Source organism: Populus euphratica, unplaced genomic scaffold (genome assembly GCF_000495115.2).
Source record: "Populus euphratica unplaced genomic scaffold, PopEup_1.0 scaffold291.1, whole genome shotgun sequence".
NCBI lineage: Eukaryota > Viridiplantae > Streptophyta > Magnoliopsida > Malpighiales > Salicaceae > Populus > Populus euphratica.
Genome location: NW_011500170.1, coordinates 16,691 through 36,763, shown reverse-complemented (window position 1 = coordinate 36,763; position 20,073 = coordinate 16,691). Strand labels below are relative to the sequence as shown.

The following is a 20,073-nucleotide window of genomic DNA, read 5'->3' as shown; positions in this document are numbered from 1 at the left end:
TCATACTAAAAATAATATTTAAAAAGTTTCTTATCTTTAATAATGTGTTGCATGTTACTAACATTAGAAAAAACTTGGTGTCTAGCTTATAATTGAGCAAAAGTAGTTTTAAGATGGTTTTTAATAGTAATAAATTTGCATTCACTAAAAGTAATATGTTTGTAGAAAAAAGGTATCTATGTGATGACTTTTTTAAAAATAAGTGTAATGAACATTATAACTATTGATAAAAATAATAATAAGATTGTCTCTTTTTATTTGCTTGATTCTTATGATGTGTGATATAATAGGTTAAGCCATGTAAATTATAATTTTATGCAAATGTTTATAAAACATTAATTATTACCAGAAATGATTTTTGAAATTTATGTAGAATCAAAATTTACAAAATCTTATTTTCAAATAATTAAAAGAAGTTATGAACCTCTAGACTTAATTCACTCATATAGTGGTGATTTAAAAGTTTGTGCAAACAAGAGGTGGAAAAAAGTATTATAATACTTTTATAAATAATTACACAAGACATTGTTAAACTTATTTGATTAGAAGTAAAGATGAAGCTCTTAGAATATTTAAACATTATAAGAATGAAGTTGAAAATCAACTTAACAAGAAGATAAATGTAATAAAATGTGATATAGGTGGAGAATACAAAACACTATCTTATGAATTCAATTTTCAAAATGGTATTATCCATCAAATTATTGCTTTTTATTCACCATAATAAAAATATAAAAACCAAACATTAAAAGAAATTATGAATGTTATGTTAATAAGTTCAAAAACATCTCAGAACTTATGAGGAAGTGAATTTTAACTGCCAATTATATATTTAATAAAATACCCTATAAAAAAAAAGACATCATATGAATTATAAAAAAAGATAGAAAAGCTTTATACAAATACCTCAAAGTGTAGGAGTGTTTTACAAATATAGCAATACTTAATCATAAAAATGTCAAGATAAAACCTTAAATATGGATTATGTGTTATCAAATATACATACAATAATAGTGTATGTTGATTTCTTGTATACAAATCAAGTATTGAAGATACTCATTTTAATACTATTATGGAATCAAGAAATGCTATATTCTTTAAAGATGTGTTTTTATAGAAGGAAGTATGAGAAAATTGTTCATTTGTAATTGAGGTTAACTCAAGTGATCGTCATCAATTAGATGATGAAGTTGAGTTTTGAATGAGTAAAAGAGAAAAAACAACCAAAATACTTGGTCATGACTTTTTAACATACTTGTTAGAAAATAAACCTTGAACCTACTCCAAAAAAATTTCTTGTCTGAAATTTTTTATTAGAAAGAAGTAGTTAATGGTAAAGTTGAATCTATTATGAATAATTGAAACAAATAGATCTTCCTCCCAAAAATAAATCATTAGACAATAAGTTGATTTTTAAAAGAAAAATGAAGGTTTATAGAACTATTGATAAATATAAAGTTAGACTTACAGGTTTTAGACAACAAGAAGGTGTGAATCATTTTGACACATATTTATTTATGTCAAGAATAACTTTCATATTAATATTAATAGTCATTACAACTATTATTATACATCAAATGAATATAAAAATAACTTAATTAAATGTTTGCCTTGATAAAGAGGTTTATATGAAACAATCAAATAGATTTGTTATTAATGGACGAGAAAAGTTTGTAAGCTTGTTAAATCATTATATAGTTTGAAACAAGTATAAAAACAATAACGTAAAAAAATTAACAAGGTTATGTTATCAAATGAGTTTAAAATCAATGAAGTTGATAAATATGTTTAGGTGAAAAATATAGATAAATGTTATATCATTGTATATCTCTATATGAATGATACACTAATTTTAAGTATCAATAATCACATGATCAAGTATACTAAAAAAAATATTAACTATTAAGTTTGATGTGAAAAACTTGAGTGTTACACATCTCATACTAAGAAAATAAATTTCAATAACATTTGATGGATTATATTGTCCCACTAATACTATAAGGATATAATAATATTAATTGAATATCCAATGCTAAGAATTCAAAATTTATAAATGGATATATCTTTATAATTGGTGGATAAGTTATGTCTTGGAAATCCTGCAAATAAATTTATGTCACTAAATCTACTATGAAATAAGAGTTTATTACTCTTGATAAAGCTAAAAAGAAAATCGAAAGAATTTAGAATTTTTTAGAGAATATTCTATATTAGCCATAATGAGTGTCAACTATTTATGTCTATAACGATAGTCAATCAACAATTAGAAAATATAAAGTAGTATATATAATGAGAAGTCTAAATATATATGTTATAGGTATAATATTGTTAAACACTTACTCTCGAATGAACTTATTTTTATTGACGATGTAAAGTTAAAGAAAAATATCGCAGATCCACCACTCAAAGGTTTCTTGAGAGAGATTGTGTATAATTCATAAAAAAAAATTAGGTTTAAGCCTTTAAAATATGAATGAGTATAATGATGGTAACCATACTCAATTGATTGAAAATCTCAAAATTTAGATTTAAATAGAAGAGTAAGTCATATAGTATTCTTGGTAGCATTAAAAAATTATTATTTATACGATGAAATAATTGTTAACTACAGTGCAATAAAAAAATATTTTAGCTTTTTATGATTTTTATATTTTGGTGCACTAAGTGGAATATAATAAAATACTTTTAATGAAAATTACATATATAAGTGAAAAATGTGACAATTTCTTTTAGAATTTTGATAAAGATTAAATTCTTTAAAGCACTTATATATCCAAAAATTATTCAGAGCCAAAATAAACACAACAATGAGAACTAAAGAAACCTCCTAGTAGAGAACTATATGAGTACTGTTGTTTTGATTTACATAAAAAATTAAATAGTTCAAGACATTGCATTCACTATTTAGCCTAGAAAATTTGATAATATTTCACTAAGTACAATTCAAAATTAAAAATTACTTATTCTAATATAGTAATCTACCGAATCAATATCTTTTGACAAGTTTACAAGTTATTTTTAAATTGTTGAGATAATTTTCATTAATATGAGGGATTGTTGAAAATTTATTTAGCTAACATGATTTAAACAGATTATAGGTGAATGAAAAATTAATCTCACCAAACCCTTGGTTTTATAGATTTAATTCTTGATTTATATTGGCTAATCAAATATTAATAATTATAGAAATTAATTCTTATTAATTATTCAACCTTTTGGAATCACTTTAAGAAAATGGGTGAATGAAGAGTTTTTAACTTAAGGATTTTAGATTTTTTTTCACACCTTTTCTCACTTTATTTTTAGTGTTTTTATTTTTTTATGTTTTTTTCCCTCTCAAATCTAGAGCTTAGGTTGATACTTTATTGAGAGATATTTAAGTTTTTTCTTATTTGGTTTAAAAACTTTGTTTAGAAGTGCATCTAAATTAAATTGGTATTATTAGAATCTTGAGAGACATATTGCAAATATCATAATTACATAAGTGAGGAATAATAAAGTTTTAAGGACAAACGATTTATTATTGACAAAAAAATCTCATTCCTTTAAAATACTTTAACAAGTATCATTTTTTGTTTCAATTTAAGTATTATTATTTTTATTATCAATATGCATGTTAGAACTTTGATCTTATATATATTGTAAGTTTGGATATATTCTTAGTATGCATGCTAATATTCTTTTTATTATATGCATGTTTGTTTTGAGTTTTATTTTGCATGTTCATATATTTAAAATTATATGCACTTTAAGATTAGCTCGAATAATCTTTTATGTTTTGTATGCTTTTTTCATAACAAACTAATCATCCTTGTTCACGAGTCTAATATAATATAATATATTTTGACAACAAAAACCTAATTTCTCTTTGTTTTAAGATACTAAACTATATAATCCAAACCAGTTCCCTTTTTCCTATGTATATGAACAAAAAGGGAAAATAATTATATGGAGTTTAATTGGTTTTTACTATGAAATATCTTGTTCGGTATGGAACAGATTTGCTTGGATGATCTTCTTTTATGGATAAATTTTTTTTCCTTTTTCTTCCAAGTTCATTAGAAAAGGCATTAGTCTAGCAAATTTGTTCTCACGGTATGATACCATACCAGATGATCTTCTTTTATGGATAAATTTTTTTCCCTTTTTCTTCCAAGGTCATTTGGAAAAGGCATTAGTCTAGCAAATTTATTCTCACGGTATGATACCATACCACATAATTGATGCCAAGCTAGCTTTAAATAATCCCACCAAACTAAGAAAAGCCTTGTTAATTGTTAGTGTATATATCTTATAACATTGACTTTGTTCATATAAACATATTTAATTTTTAATAAAAAATTTATTTATCTTTACTATTCATCTAATATTTGATTAATGAATATAAAATAAAGATAAAATTAATGAGACAATAATATTTTCATAAAATTACAAGGTTGTTATAATTATGAGATTCACATTGCATTAAAGTATTGTTTTTAAATGTTCTTAGTTCATGCTCTTTCATAAGTTAAGGTACGAGAAATATCTAGAATTAATATGTAAGTATCTGTCAGATAACAAATACATTAAACTGACTGTTATAAGAGTTTCATAGGGAGAAATCTAGTGTATATATGGAAAGGCTCACGTGATAATTGTGTAAATGATCCTTAAACTTAATATCACTAAATTATCTTATATAGATAATGTTATGATTTGATCCCATTACACTTTATCATGATCAAAGGTAACAAACAAGCATATACCAAGTATACCATGAACTATATAAAAATATTTAAGCAATTAAGAAAGGATTCATTACCCTATATAAATTAGAAAAAAAATATATTTCATGTGCTCTTAAATAATATTGATTGTATTGTGTAAGTTGAAATGAGATTTGAAAATAATTTCAAATCTTATTCAAATAATTAATGATTATGGTGTTGGGAATAAATATGATTTGACAAAGTAGATGTACTCTATCCTTTGATGTAATGTCTCAATCAGGACATTGTTGATAAAGAGGTAAAAATTATATTAAGAAACTAGTTATTGAAAAATTAAATTAAATTACTTATAATTTTTTTAAAATTTAAGGGATCATGACACGTTGCTAGACATTACTTGATCTTTTACTATAAATCAATAATTGATAATAAATTAATTTATCTAATCCTATTTTATTTAAAACTATGATTTATATTTAATTCAACTTATCAAGAAACTTAATAATAATATATATAAAAATAATTAATTATTATTTTATTTAAAACTATGATTTATATTTGATTCAACTTATCAAGAAACTTAATAGTAATATATATAAAAATAATTAATTAGAAATCAAACTACAATTATTAATCAAGTGTGACTTGTTTGTAAAATATTTTTAAAAATCAAAGATTATGAAATCAAACTACAATTATTAATCAAGTGTGACTTGTTTGTAAAATATTTTTAAAAATCAAAGATTATAATGTAATTAATACAAGAAATTATAATTTTAAACATAAAAAATAATCAAATAGAAACTTGATTAAATAAATTTTAAAACTTATCCTAAATAATACATATGCTATTATTCACCAGGCAAATTAATACTTTGTTATTTATAGGATTTTTCAAGAAATAAAATATTATGTCTCTTATTTTATGTACTACGCACAAACAAAAACGACATAACATTTTAATTTATAGTTTATGACAACTTAGCTTTGAAATAATTATTTAATGTTAAAAAAATTTAGCTTTTATATAATTTTACTTACATTTTAAATAACTCTAAATTATTTAACAAGATATTAAAATTTTCAAATAAAAATTTTAAATTTATCGTTTCGGCTGTGTTTATGGTTCCAACATTAACTAGTTCGTCAAAACAGCTTACTTTTATGGTTCCAACATTAACTAGTTCGTCAATACAGCTTACTTAATTATTTCCTCTTCTGGTACAACCTTCTGTAAATTTTCGCTCCTTCAAATTCAGCATGGATTTCTCTTTCGCTCCTGATTCCCAATGGATTATCCAGTAGCCATCCATCACTGTCACAGGGTACACTCGGGTCAAGTTCATCGAGGTGCTGAAGCGCGTCCGACTCCGCATCAAATTGGCTTCTCATGTGCAGAGCCACATCAAGCACATCAGACTGCAAAAAAACCTGTTCAATCATAAAAGCAAATGCAACCCCATCAACATGACTAAAACTTGGAAATTTGTGGAGTTTTTATAAGAATAAAGCCTTAAATGCATCTCCACTTACTTCCCAATCTTACATGCTCAGGAAGCTCAACTTTCAATAACTAAGAAAAGGAGTGAGAGAAAAGGAAAGCTCAAGTGTAAGAACAAGAAAGTATTCGTAGCATTACTCTTCTCGATAAGTGACTAACCAGTGTTCTGATACAGGATAGATGCAAGATGGTTCATGTGAAATATACTTATCCCACTGATGTCTTTCTTTCAAAAAGAAGAATAAACAAAAAATGATCCACTTTCTCATATGATAAATGAACTGGTTTAACACTGGAAGCAATTATGAGTACAAGCCTTTCTGATTTAGTTTATAGTTTATTTAAGCACCATTAATTATGTCCAAGGAGTCATCTTTTCCCACAAAATGGATCCTATATTTTCCATATGTAATTGTCATTGCTTAGAAATACCATTTCAAATGATGTATTGCTATGTAGATAGACTGAAACGCATAACAGAGTAGGCCACCGGAGCATATAACTTCCAAATCTGGAATCAATGATGAGTAGAACTTGTCGGACAAATGATGATCAGTAGCTGCTAGGTTATTCACCTGAGCTATACTAATGGTCGGATTAAATTTCTATGCACATAATATATATATATTCAGGTGTTAGTAGAATTTAAAACAAAAAAATCAGTGTGGGGTTGATTAATGTCAATTGGTGACAAGGGTCCAAAACAAACTAAACTAGTAGAAATATAATTTGACTTGAAAAAATTTAAAACATATAATTTTAAAAAATAGTAAGACAACAAAATATTAGATAGAGCCAGGTCAAATCAGGTTAACCTATTATACTCATTATCCAGATCATGAAATTATAATAATCTTATATAAAAAAAATTAAAATAAATTATGAATCATAATTCTCAATCAACCCATATTCAACAATGAAATTGAAAAAAAAAATCAATTATAAAATAACAAAAAAACAACCAGAATCAACTCAGGTTATCCCACTAAACTTGCTACTCGAGTTATGAAAACAGAAAAACCTTGTAGAAAATAAATCGAAGCAAATTATGAAGTTCAATTCTTAATCAACTTAATGTTTAAGGATTAAATTGAACAAACAATCAATTAAAAAAGAAAAAAAATAACTTAAGTCAATCAGGATAACCTCATAAACCTAAGATTTAAATCATGAGACCGTGATAATTTTATAAAAAATAAATAAAAATAAATTATAAAATCTAATTTCCAACCAACACAATGTTGAAAAATAAAATTGAAAACAAAATTGATAAATGATTAAAAAAATATTGTTATTGACCAAAGTTAACCTATCATACTCGCTACTTGCGTTATGAAATTAAAATAATTTTATAAAAAATAAATAAAAAAAATACAAAGCTCAAATTAAACTCAAATATTAAATAATAAAATTAAAAAATATATATAAACAAATCACTGTTTCGGTAAGCCATGCCATTTGAAGAGATGAAAAATGAATTTACCGTTTTTAGTTTTTGTTAATGATCATTTGCTAATATTTTTCTTTAAAAAAGAATTAGCATCTCTCCATGTCCCTATACAGTGTACAAAAACACAAAGATGCCTTCCAATGTAGGAAACTACAAGTCAATTGCTCGCACGCTACAACAGAATTTTTTTTTATTAATGCTATTAAACTGGGCAAGTCTAGTGATATATCTTGGTGACCCATTCACCCGCTCACCAGGCCTTGTCAAATCTTAGAGCAAATCTTATGGGAGCTAGCGCAGATGACGCAGCTTAACTTGTTTTTGAGAAAAAAAAATATTTTAAAAACAATATAATTTAATATTTTTTTATAAAAATACTGAAATAAAAATATTTTAATTTACCTAACTGGGTAAACCAACCCATTATAATTGGGTTTAATAACCTTATTTTTGAGAATATATTTTTGAATTAATTAAATGATTATAAAATATATATTTGCAAGAAAAACAACAGATAGAAGAAATGTATTTTTCAATTGTTTTTTCATATAACAAAATTTTTTTTTTTAATAGCAATATAGTTCATTTAATAAAAACAACAATAAAAAAAGTTGGGAAAAACTATATAGATTTAAAATAAAAAGGAAAAGGCATGTATTTTTAATAAAATAAACTAAAATTTTCAATTCATTCATTTTTTTTAATTTTGATGAAAACATCTCTTTTTATGAGTAATATTGTTTTTTAAGCAAAAACTCATTATGATAGTGAAAACAAGCTTTAACATGTAAAAATTATAAATCAATTATTTTTCTGCAACTACAAAAAAAAATATATGAAAAATAAATTTGAAAAAACTATATAAAATTTTTATAATGAAAAAATAAAGAAAAAAAATATTTTATTTACATTCAATATTAATGAGAAATTATCATAAGTTTTTATATATCAGATTGATATATAATTATCCATCAAATAATTGATAATACCATCATAAAAAAATCATAATTTTTTTAAGAACAATGTCATAATTTTTCTATTAGGAGTACTTTTTTTTTTTCATAAAATACAGCAACAATAAAAATAAATATTTTTTTTTTTAATTCTAGGCATTTGAAATATGTAGACAAAATGTATTACTTTAATCTAAACTTTATTTTTTTATTAATGCATCTCTCAGTTGTTTCAATGAAAATGTTTTTTGAATTGCAAACATGATTTTCTAAACAAAAATCTATCATAATATTAAAAGTGAATTTTAAAAAATATTAAAATATTGTCTAAGTATTTTGTATGTGATTAAAGACAAAATGAAAATTAATAAAATATGATAAAATTATGTTAAAAATCTATTAATTTTTTTAAAGATAAATTTTATTTTAATTGAATATTCATGAGCTTTTTTTATATTAGCTACATAATAATTTAGAAAAATTGTTAACATTTCCATAAAACTCTATAATAATATTTGAGAACCATAAAAAAATTGAATAATAATTAAAATACATTTTAAATTTTTTTATTGTGTATTTAAATCTGAAAAAAAAGAAAGAAAGAAAGGAGCCTGGCATAAGAGCCTTCCCTAATAGAAAGAAGACTAGATATGGGTGGGCTTGTCTTCTCTTATTTTAAAAAATGACATCCATTTCTTTTCTTTTTTTTAATAATAATAATAGACAACATATCATATACTTGCCTAATTCCAGCCAAGTGAGATGATTGAAAAATCAAGTTAGAGTATTTCAGACTTTAAAATTATGTTTTTAATTTATTTAATTTAAAAACACCTAATAAACATTTTGAGTACCATAATAAACTCATTTATCAACTCAAAATACCTCTAAATTAATTCAAAAACATAAAATTAAATAGAAAAAAACAATTCAACCACAATCTACATTTTCTGGCAATATAAATACTCAAATCACCTGAATAAAACTCATATCATCGAATAAAACCCATTAACAAACAAACAGTAGTTGTTGACATTTTAATCTTGTTTTCCTTCACTTTCCCTTATGAAAACACTTGCTCCCCAAACAAACAAACAACTTTCTTCAAGATCACAAGACAAGAATGGACACACACACACATACAAACAAACAATATTTGTTGACATTTTAATCTTGTGATCGCATAATTCATTTTCATTACTAATACGTAGTACTGCCTTAACTGTTTTATCTACCACTTAAAAAATCAAGTCAGAATCATCACGACCAAGTCCTATCCAATTTCAAGGATATCATTTCACATCAGCAAAAATGATCAAAAAATGTCCTCATAAATGGCTTATAAATTCAAATCAATACTTTCTCTGAGCAATTTCGGCTTCCATGTCACCCAAGAGAATAGCAGTACAGTATTTGATTTGTTTTCAGAGATCAGGGTGTTCTACTGTTGTGAGTGTAGTAGATAAATAATATTCTAATTTTATACATTATTGAGGGGAAAGACATATTGTCAAGTTCTCCTCAAAGGAAACAAAGAAACAGTTTCCCTTTTAAAGGAAAAACCATTGACGTTGAAAACTATATGTCAAGCAATTAAGATGTTAACCTTTCATGTAAATGAGTGAATATTTAGAACAAATACCTTCCCTCCAGGAACTAAATGACTGATGATGTTATCTACTAATGTTTTCTGCACAACCCTTCTTTTATGGTGCCTTTTCTTGAAATGAGGGTCTGGACACTGTATAAAATTATTGGTCAATTACTGTTCTGGCGTAACTCTGAACTAAGTCATCTAGCATGGTATTGAATGGTCCGGTGCCAAGATTTCACTCACCAAAATTGAGACTAGCATCAAGGGTCCAGGATATGAGAGAACCAGTTGTCTGAAAGATATTGTAGCATTTGCAAATAGGAAATGTCTGCAGTAAGTTCAAATTATCCATCATCAATGGCCAACAAAATATCATTGCAATTTTTCTTCTCCATCAAGCATGAAATCCGTTTCGACTACAAAAGACTTACATGTTAGTAAGAGCCAGCTCTTTTACCCAAAATTCCGCACGCTTGACCAGCTGAAAAGGGATAAAAGCATTACCAGATAAGAACAAGCAGCCATACTTGGAGAAAAAAAGAAAATAGATCAAGTAAATATACATCAAATAATCAGAAGAATTCTGAAGTGAATTACAAGTCATCAAGGAGTTCATTCACATACTTTCTGCCTTATTTCAAGTCCCAAATAGTTTCCTGAATCAGGATTTCTTTTCGCAAGCCAAATGAGAAATCTGCCACTCCCTGGGAATTTTACTTAGCTGTTAGGTATGTACATATTGAAACAGATGTATTCTACTTGTCTTTTGTATTATGACTACCAGTATTTTGACTAACAGTGATAACAAATAAGAATATTAATGATAATACATCCACCATATTCTGAAGGCCAAGACTATCATTTAAAAAGAGGAGCAAGTACTAGAAAATAGCCACTAATGTTATGAGTAGACCACATAATTTTCCTTCCGCTTCAGCATGGAGTGCAGGAAAACTTTCCAGTGTCCACTATACGTTAAGAGATTGCCAAGTACAAATGCCTGGAATGGACTTGGAAGCAACCAATTCATGCAAAATTTGACACAGTATATAGCAAAGATAAAACTAGGATTCTTAAGTCCTAAAGTTATAGATTTAACTGTAGAGAAATCTAGAGAAAATTCTCTAGTATTTTATTAAATTTTAATAATATTCTTTCATCTCCATAAAATAATCTAGACATCCATAATTAAAACTAAAATCCTTTACAAGAAAGAATTCTTAATTAAAACTTACCTAATTGATAGAATCTATTTAGTATTAAAATTCCTAAATAGTAAAATACTAATTAAATTAAAAGTTCTAAACTGAGTAGGAAACAAACAATTAAAATCCATATTAATTAGAAAAATAATTAAAACAGGAAAACAATAACTTTAGGCTTCATATGAGATGCTTACGAGTATGGGATGCTTTCGAGTTTCTTTGCGACCTTCTTTTCAAGCTTGGCCTTGTCAATCTAGTTCATAAACTTTAGGGATAATTGTTTTGTGTCAATTTCCCCCACTTTAGGAAACTCATCCTCGGATTATCTATAAAAAAGTGAACTCTTTCACCTCAAATGAACAAATACTTCAAATATAATATTATAGCTAACTTATTCATGAAGTAGCATCTCTTTGACTATGAACTTTAAAATTTAATTTATGGTACATGTATAGATCAAAGATCAGGTTGACCCCAAGGTATGTCTCCAAACACGTTTTTCTTTTCTTTACAATTCATGTTTGTGCCTCATATCAGTGAAAATAAATCTTCTTCATTAGATGAATACTCGTGGTGATACTGACCACGAGGATTTGCATAAACTTGTTTAAAGACAGGGCGGACATCATCCCCAACGCATGCCTCTCATCTTACTCAGTTCTTGTTTGCGAGTAATCTTAGTGCCTTAAACCTAGTTGTAAACTCATCAAATTTGGCATTGATGTCGCCAAACTCAATTTGCAACCCTTTAAAGTTGCTATCACTACTAAATGACAATCTAGCTAATCACAAGCAACCTACATCCCCTGATCACCGTCATGAAGATGGTTTTCATCTACTCCTCCACTAGTTCGCCATCAATTTGGATGTTATCTTGTTCTGATACCACCTGACATCGTGTATAGCAAAGATAAAAGTAGAATTCTCAAGCTCTAAGGTTACAAACCTAACTATAGAGAAATCTAGAGAAAATTCTATGATATTTTATTAAATCTGAATGATAGTCTTTCATCTCCATAAAATAAATTAGACATTCTTATTTATATTAGTCTTAAAATCCTTTATAGGAAAGAATTTCTAATTAAAACTAAAACCTTTTATAGAAAATGATTTCTAATTAATAGAATTCATCTAACATTAGGATTCATAAATAATAAAATATAAATTAAATTAAAAGTTCTATATTGAGTTGGAAACAAATAATTAAAATTCAAAATTAACTAGGAAAATAATTTAAATAAGAAAACAGTAACTTCAGGCTTCATATGAGATGCTTTCAGGTTTCTCTGCAAATTTCTTTTCAAGCTTGGCCTTGTCAATCATGTCCATAAACTCCTAGGATGATTATTCTATTGTTGCAGGTATATCCTGACCACATTCCTTTATATTTATACTGTATAGGAAGGGGAACACATGGCCCTACTAATCCTATCAGAATTTCTTTTTCTTGATTACAATCTTTTTGTTCTTATTCTTATCTGTAAACTCAGAAGCATCTAATCTACCTCCATCAAACCAATTCTTATTACTAAATGACTGACAAAAGGCTGAATTGAAGGATGAACATTCAGAAATAAAAGTTTCAATGGGGTTAAAAAATCTAGGAAAAATGTGATTGCTTTTCAGAAGCAAGAAGGCTGTGTTATAAAGGTAGAACAAGTTTTCACCTGGTCCAGAGTGACCTAAAACCTAAAAAAGCATTACCTTGATTAGATTTCATACAATTCTGATAAAGTTGTTTCCCAATTGAAACAATCTAGATATATGCATAGTGTAACCTGCAGTCTAAGTCAATCTTTGAAAAGACATGGTATCAGCTTAACTCTGCAGTCTAAGTCAATCTTTGAAAAGACATGGTATCAACTAACTACTGTGGGATGCCATCTTAGAGAGAACTATTGGGTGGTTCTTTTCTTATTAAGGCACTGAAGACACCAGGGTGTTAAAATATGATTATAAGGGTCACATATACCCAACCTGATGTTGAATAGAGAGAAAGGAAGGAAGGAACCAAGATAAAAGTATACAGCCAGCTTCAACTGGACCTAACAACACAAGTACAGGACCACCCATATGTCCACAATGAAGCATTTAAAATATCATCAAGATTAACTTAGATTTGATGTTCCTAAAAAGTTCTAAATAGTTTCACAAACTAGGACACTACCTTTCAAAGTTTTTATGCTATCTAAGTCTGAGCCAGGTAAGAAGATTAAAAAAGGGAAAGGTGCATGGTTTCACCTAAAGTTATTTATTTAAGAGTTCTTCCGCATGCTTCCCTAGAGCCTCACACTTTCATCAATCGACTGAAAATTTGACCTTTTTATTGACTCACAACATAGGGGGGGAAAAGGAGCAGAAAGAAAACCCCAACTACCAAAGTCTACTCTTACACCCAGACATTCTCCACCATCAGATTGTCTTCCTCCACAGTTTTGAACTCTTGTGAAATTACTCAGTTTTATCTCCAAAAGGCTTTAAGACTCATTTCCGCTACAAGTCAGATAAAATTGGTAAATCAAGATTAGAATAGCAGAGAATCAACAATATGAATGGTAAATGTACTTGCACGAGCCTTCATAATATATGTAACCATTGTAGCCTACCAAAGGCCTTATTTTCCAAATTATTTCCATGCCTGTCTAGTGTTCTTGCATCCAAATTGAATTTTTATCATTTCAAAAATAGAATTCACGGAAGTATGAGACAAATTGCATTTTTCACCATTTCATAACAGCAAAATGAACATATATTCTCTTCCATGAATACCCCAGTGTTCCACCCACACCAAATATCCCATTGACTTTTTCACACCAATTACTATTCATATGGTTTAATACTTCATACACTAATGTTCTGCAACTGAAGATAAGGATCACTAAATGATAACTCTTGTTCCTTCTCTTACGACCAAGAAAATATCCATTTCCAAAAATTGTCATTGCTTAGATTAGCCAAAGAAAAATTAAGTTACAAAGCCAATGCTAATTAGCAATAATTACCAGCACATTACAAGATAAAGGGGGACATACCACTTCCAATATCAACCATGAGTGGCAATGTTGGGTCCCTGAAAACTTCCTTCCAATCAGGCACTTGTGCAGGCACCTACCAAAATCATATATCCAGCAATAGTAATTATAAAGAGAGAATACCCAAAGGGTGATTTTACAAGAATTAAAGCCACAACATAAAAATGAACAAGCTCTAATTACTCACAGAGAAAGAGGAACTCAAAGGATTTACATGTTGCCTGATTCTTACATGACCCAATTCCTGCCATAACAATTCCTTAAACAGCATATTCTAGTGTATGAGCGTTAAAGGGTGAAAGAAGAATGTTTTTCTTACCCCGGAAATTTTATCAGAAAGATTAAGGTCAGCATACTCCAAAGCAACCAAGTCTGGGCTTCTAATTTCTTTGGCACCAACACTATCACTATTATAGCAACAACTATGGTGATGATGAGGCTTTGAAGGTTTCAGTATTAGAGAAGATAGAGCTTGCTTTGCGGCTTTGCGTAGTGGATTAGCTGCTGCTGCAACATGGTAGTGGTGGCAGTGCAAACCAAGTGAAGCCGCCATCTTGCCTGCTTTAGTTACAACACTCACTATCTTTTATATGGCCGGACTCGGGCCTGTATTTTAAGATCCGGATCAACTCAGCCCCTGTGAATTTTAATTTCTCTTCGCCTTTTTTATATTATTATTTTAGAAAAATTACTCTAGTTCTTCTTGTTTTTTTTTGTCTCCATGATTTGAAATATTACATTTTATATTCTTGATTAAACTAAAATTCCAAACTATATGAAATGGCATGACCACTTTCATATCAAGAAATCTTAAAGTGATTTGTTGATAAATAGATGTTGATGCCCAATTATCCTCTTCAGTCTTCATTAGGAAGAAGGACATCCCTAGCCAGTGCAAAGATGTCCCAGCCCACAAGTAGAAAACAAGAGGTCCAACCAGCCAAACAAAGCGCCATTGGTTAGTTTTTGGAGACAAAAGCCACACAAAAAAAAAAAAAAGAAAAAAAAAAAAAAAAGACAGGATCCCATTGGTTATAAATGGTAGAGGATTGCTGGTGTTGAGAGTGCGGCCCATAATCATGCTTAGGCATCACCATTCAACAGTCAAAAAAAGCAGCAGTTAAGTAGTGACCATAATAAACTGTAAGAGGATATGGGTATGGCTATGGCTTTGTCACCATCCTTTTTCAAACCCCGTTGCTCCCCTTCTCCTACCAACCCCATTTCTACCATTACCACCATCCGGCCTGCTGTCATTCTTCCGGTTACTCTCTCCTTCTCTCTCTTTCTGTCTCTATGTATGTATATGTATGCACGCACGTGCTTGGAATATAGAGTGCACTAAGTAGTATTCGATTGTTTCAGGGCTTAGGGAACAATACAGGGGACTATCAGAAGTTGGAGGTGACATTGCGAGAGTATGGGGTACCCACAGTTGTAGCTAATGTATCAAGGTTTGATTGGCTGAGGAATGCTGCAGGTTTGGTGGATCCAAACTACTGGAGTGGCACTCTTAGGCCTCGGCCTGTTCTTGATTGGTAAGTGAAGTGAATTGAATTACTGGACTTTTGGGGTTTTGAACTGATGCAATGCAATCCAGATTGGATTTTAGAAGTGCCCGTTAATTGTTTCTTTCATATGATGCGTCTAGGTATCTGAAGAGGATTGATGAGGCTGTCCAAGAGGCAAAGGAGCTGGCACAAGGTATTGTCTTTGCCTAGCTCTAATTGGCTACTGCTTGCAATATTGCGATATTTGGTGTTTATGTTGTGCTATAGATGACTTAATTGATTATGTTTTAGTTAATAAGCTTTCTTCTAATTGACTATTTCTTCTTCTGTTTTAGATAATAAGCGCTCTTCTAATTATGATCTTCAGCAATCATGGTTGAACATATTGCTTTGACTAATTAAGCAGTGAAATCTTGAGCCCCTAAACATGCATGCACTAATTAACTTGCTGGTCGACTTCAACCATTTTTATAAATAATGTCCTGGGCAGTCCAGGTTGAAAGGTTTCTCTAGAACAGTTGATAAACCTGCTATCTGAAAGGAAAATTAAGATCAATGTCCACTAGAAAAACTTCTTGAATATGTTGTCTTGGACGTAGTTACAGAGTGAAAGTTCAACTTCAACGCAGCATCTGATTGTAATCATCCATGCTTATATCAGAAACATTTTACAAAACTGTTAGTATTTAGAAGAGTTTTCAGAGAATCTTGCCCGGATAAACAATTAGAATTATCACGCAACCTACCCGCTGTTAAACCATTGAAGGTTTCTAGAAATGGAGAATTTCATTGGGTATTCCCTTACATTTTGTGTCTCCAATCCCTTTCCCATGTCATTTTCGGCTATAATTCTCCATCGGAGTTGCCATTAGCTGCCGATGCCTCAAGGGTAACTTCATGTAAAACACATTAAAACATCTTATTTCAGGTCAGACTTTGTCCTTGATTGGTCACTCAGCAGGAGGATGGCTTGCACGTGTCTACATGGAAGAATTTGGGCAGTTAGATGTCTCCTTGTTATTGACTCTTGGTACTCCCCACTTGTAGGTTATCAGTTTCATATTTTTATGTTCCTCCTAATGGCTCTTGGATGTGCTCAGTTCAATATCTTGTTAATGTTTTCTGTGCTTAGTTGAGAGCTACATTGTTGATGAATAACTCAATTCATTCTCTTCGCAAGAGCTTAACTTCACTTGAGTGTGCTCTTGGTTCGTGTTTTATTTATCTTTCATTTCAGGCCACCTCCAAAAGGCGTGCCAGGGGTCATTGATCAAACAAGGGGTCTCCTTGATTATGTTGAAAAACATTGCATGAAAGCTGTGTATACTCCTGAATTGAGATATGTATGCATCGCAGGGAGGTAAAATCACAAACCAGAACTTCTTTATATTTTTCCCAAATTACTTGTCTTTTCAAGATTTTCATGCATCACTTTTCTGCATCATGAGTCTAATTGTTTCCTTATAGTTCACAATAGAAAGAAATCTTTCTGTCAGTGCTTGATGTGTCCTTTTTCCGTTAAAGAATATAAGCTGTAATATGTCATTATTACCTAGTAACATGAATATTTATTTTCCTGCTGCGGAACCAGGCCTTGAGATTTCACATTTTGCTATGCGGACAAAATGATTAATCTTTCATAAGCCGGGTTCATTTCTGTTATGGCATGAGACTTAGTTACCTATATCCACCTTTCTGCCTTTTGTATTCCTCCTCGAGGAAATGCCGATCCAAAAGTAATATACAAAGAAATTCATCTTGTGAGTCAAAATCTGAAAACTTCATCTGTACTTCTCGTCTAAGTCCTTCCACCCATTCTCAAAAGTCAAAAGTAACCTATCCCCATTAACTCAGTCTTCAAATTGTGTGTTGAAAATGGTCTATTAGGAAGCAATTTAACACCAGGAAGCCAAAGAGAGAATAGCCTTTCCATCCTCATTAAGATCACGATAATATCCTTTCCATCCTCATTATGGGAACATGTATTTATAGTGCATGGACTAAGATGACGATCAAAGAGCCTGTACAAGCTGAAGATGAATTCGATCCTGTTTAAAATAAACATTTCTTCACGCCACCATTTCTGCTATGCTTTCAGGTCTTTCTCCCAACATATTTCACTCTCAAATAATGAAATAATGTAGAGAAAACACCTTTCTATCACACAACTTGCAATTGGCACTTGGCACTGTCATTTCATTTTCAAGTGCTTATTGTTCGCCAACACTTCTGCAATTACTCAAACAACAAGTTCTTGTTATTTCAGTGTCGAATCATGATTTTGAATATCTTCAGTGCCTTGAATAGCAGTTTTTGTGGAATCAGTGAAATCTAATAACGTACATATTTGATAGAACTCATGAAAGATGAAACACCAAATCTTTTGAGTGGTTACAGGGCAGATGAAAGTTTGTGTTTCTTGTGACAGAAAGAATCGATGATATCCCAATGAGCAGGGAAATGTTAAGAGCATAAAAATCACAACAAATAAAGTGGAAGCTTTGCTTAGATAATCCCTCTTTTCCTTTGAAAGATAAAAGTATTTCTTTCTAATTTTCTAATTGATTTTAATTTCATATCATGGCAAAGCTAGTGTAATGTGATTCTGCAGAGAGTAAGGTAAGCAAAAATTTATGGTTTGTTTGAAGGAGTCACATTTACCTAGTTATAGGTGAATCTTACTTGCCATGGCACTTGAGATGGGCATTAGCTCCAAAACATCTGCTTAAATAGCCACTTACGAATACACACACCAAGAAGCTTTCAAGGCAGCGTTTGTCAACGAGACTGTTGGTAACAACAAGGCAGAAATCATTCTATAGAATTTTCCGTAATTATGAAACAACCAAACGATATACGCAGTCAAGACAAACGTGAGAAGTTCCTTGAACCTGTGATAAAACTGCAGGTATATTCAAGGGGCCCGCTTCTTGGGGGACTCAAATGTGGAAGCTAAAACGATGATTCCTGTTGAGAACGATCAACCAACTGCAGAGGCTGTACTTGTAAATGATATGGGCAATTCAACTTCTACTGCACCCAGATTTCGTGCTCGTTTTGCTGGGCAAGGGTATAAGCAGGTAAACTCAATTGCATGTATGGCAAATCAACAAATCATTTAGCAAACCAGAGATTCTGTTGCAACCATATATCTTCTGTAACCTGAGCTGGAAATACATTTTCCTCGTACTAGCTCTCATCTTGTAATAAGCGACGACCAGAATTTTGGCTTGAAAGTGCTGATATTGACATGTTGCACTTTGTCAGGTATGTGGGCAGGCAGATGTATGGGGTGATGGAGTGGTGCCAGAGGTGTCAGCCCATCTGGATGGCGCGCTCAACATTAGCTTGGACGGAGTTTACCACTCACCGGTTGGTTCAGATGATGAAATGAGACCATGGTACGGTTCCCCCGCTGTTGTGGAGCAATGGATACATCATCTCCTCAACTAAACTTGAAAGGGAAGGCAATGGCCAGTTGAACGCGTAATACCAAGTAATCAACAAACTTGCTAGTACAAAAATTCTTTCGGAGTCTGGTTAGTCGACAAAACATTCAATCTGTTTTAACTCTACCTTTTCTCCTCCTTTTTGTTGTCTCAGTCTCCTCTGTTGAACTTGCATTCAATTGCTCCTGTATCTTGGGACATTGATTTACCTCAGTGATAGCGAGTGTCGGTCCTCTTCTAGTTTATTTTGATTACTTAACAGCATTTACGGCCCATGCTCTAAACTGCCCGACATCCAGATCCAGTGAGATTGCATCTCGTCTGTCCAACCAATCCATATTAACGGGTGGCTTATTGCAGCTCTTGTTGAAGATTTGCAGATTCACATTTTTCTTACAAACATATCTCGAAGTTGATGTCATTGCCAAACTGACAAGACAAACCTGAAGTGTTTCACAAGGAACGAACTTCTTTTACACCTGCTTCAGTCTACTAGATTTGACTTGCAATATAAACATGGCTAGTCTTGTTTATAGATTTGTGGTATTCTGCCCCACCTTTGCCTTTGTCATTGCTTCATCAATGGTCTCCCTTCATGAACAAATTTATCCACTGCCAGAGCATGAGTTGCGTGATTGTTTGTTTGTATTTGTTTGAGATCGAGCT

The 20,073-nt window shown here is 30.2% G+C and overlaps 2 protein-coding genes across 3 annotated transcripts; one reads left to right on the top strand and one right to left on the bottom strand.

Annotated features, from left to right (window-relative positions):
* Positions 1–5,788: 5,788 nt before the first annotated feature.
* On the bottom strand, positions 5,789–15,371 carry LOC105111320 (tRNA (guanine-N-7) methyltransferase). Its single transcript, XM_011006634.1, has 9 exons — positions 14,767–15,371; positions 14,635–14,691; positions 14,448–14,523; positions 10,835–10,914; positions 10,642–10,691; positions 10,454–10,538; positions 10,259–10,357; positions 5,914–6,143; positions 5,789–5,874 (listed from the first exon to the last, which is right to left on the bottom strand). The coding sequence occupies exons 1-8, from the start codon at positions 14,998–15,000 to the stop codon at positions 5,919–5,921; spliced, it is 906 nt and encodes a 301-aa protein (XP_011004936.1). The 5' UTR covers positions 15,001–15,371; the 3' UTR covers positions 5,789–5,874; positions 5,914–5,918.
* A 134-nt stretch (positions 15,372–15,505) lies between these two features.
* Positions 15,506–19,971, top strand: LOC105111321 (alpha/beta-Hydrolases superfamily protein). 2 transcript variants are annotated; one of them, XM_011006636.1, is made up of 8 exons: positions 15,506–15,711; positions 15,813–15,985; positions 16,099–16,151; positions 16,887–17,001; positions 17,196–17,318; positions 18,867–19,038; positions 19,226–19,454; positions 19,562–19,971. In XM_011006636.1, exons 1-7 carry the CDS (start codon positions 15,601–15,603, stop codon positions 19,409–19,411), a joined length of 933 nt encoding a protein of 310 aa, XP_011004938.1. In that variant the 5' UTR covers positions 15,506–15,600; the 3' UTR covers positions 19,412–19,454; positions 19,562–19,971. The 2 variants fall into 2 exon arrangements, with proteins under 2 accessions (XP_011004938.1, XP_011004937.1); XM_011006635.1 differs by having other exon boundaries at positions 19,226–19,650.
* Positions 19,972–20,073: the final 102 nt, after the last annotated feature.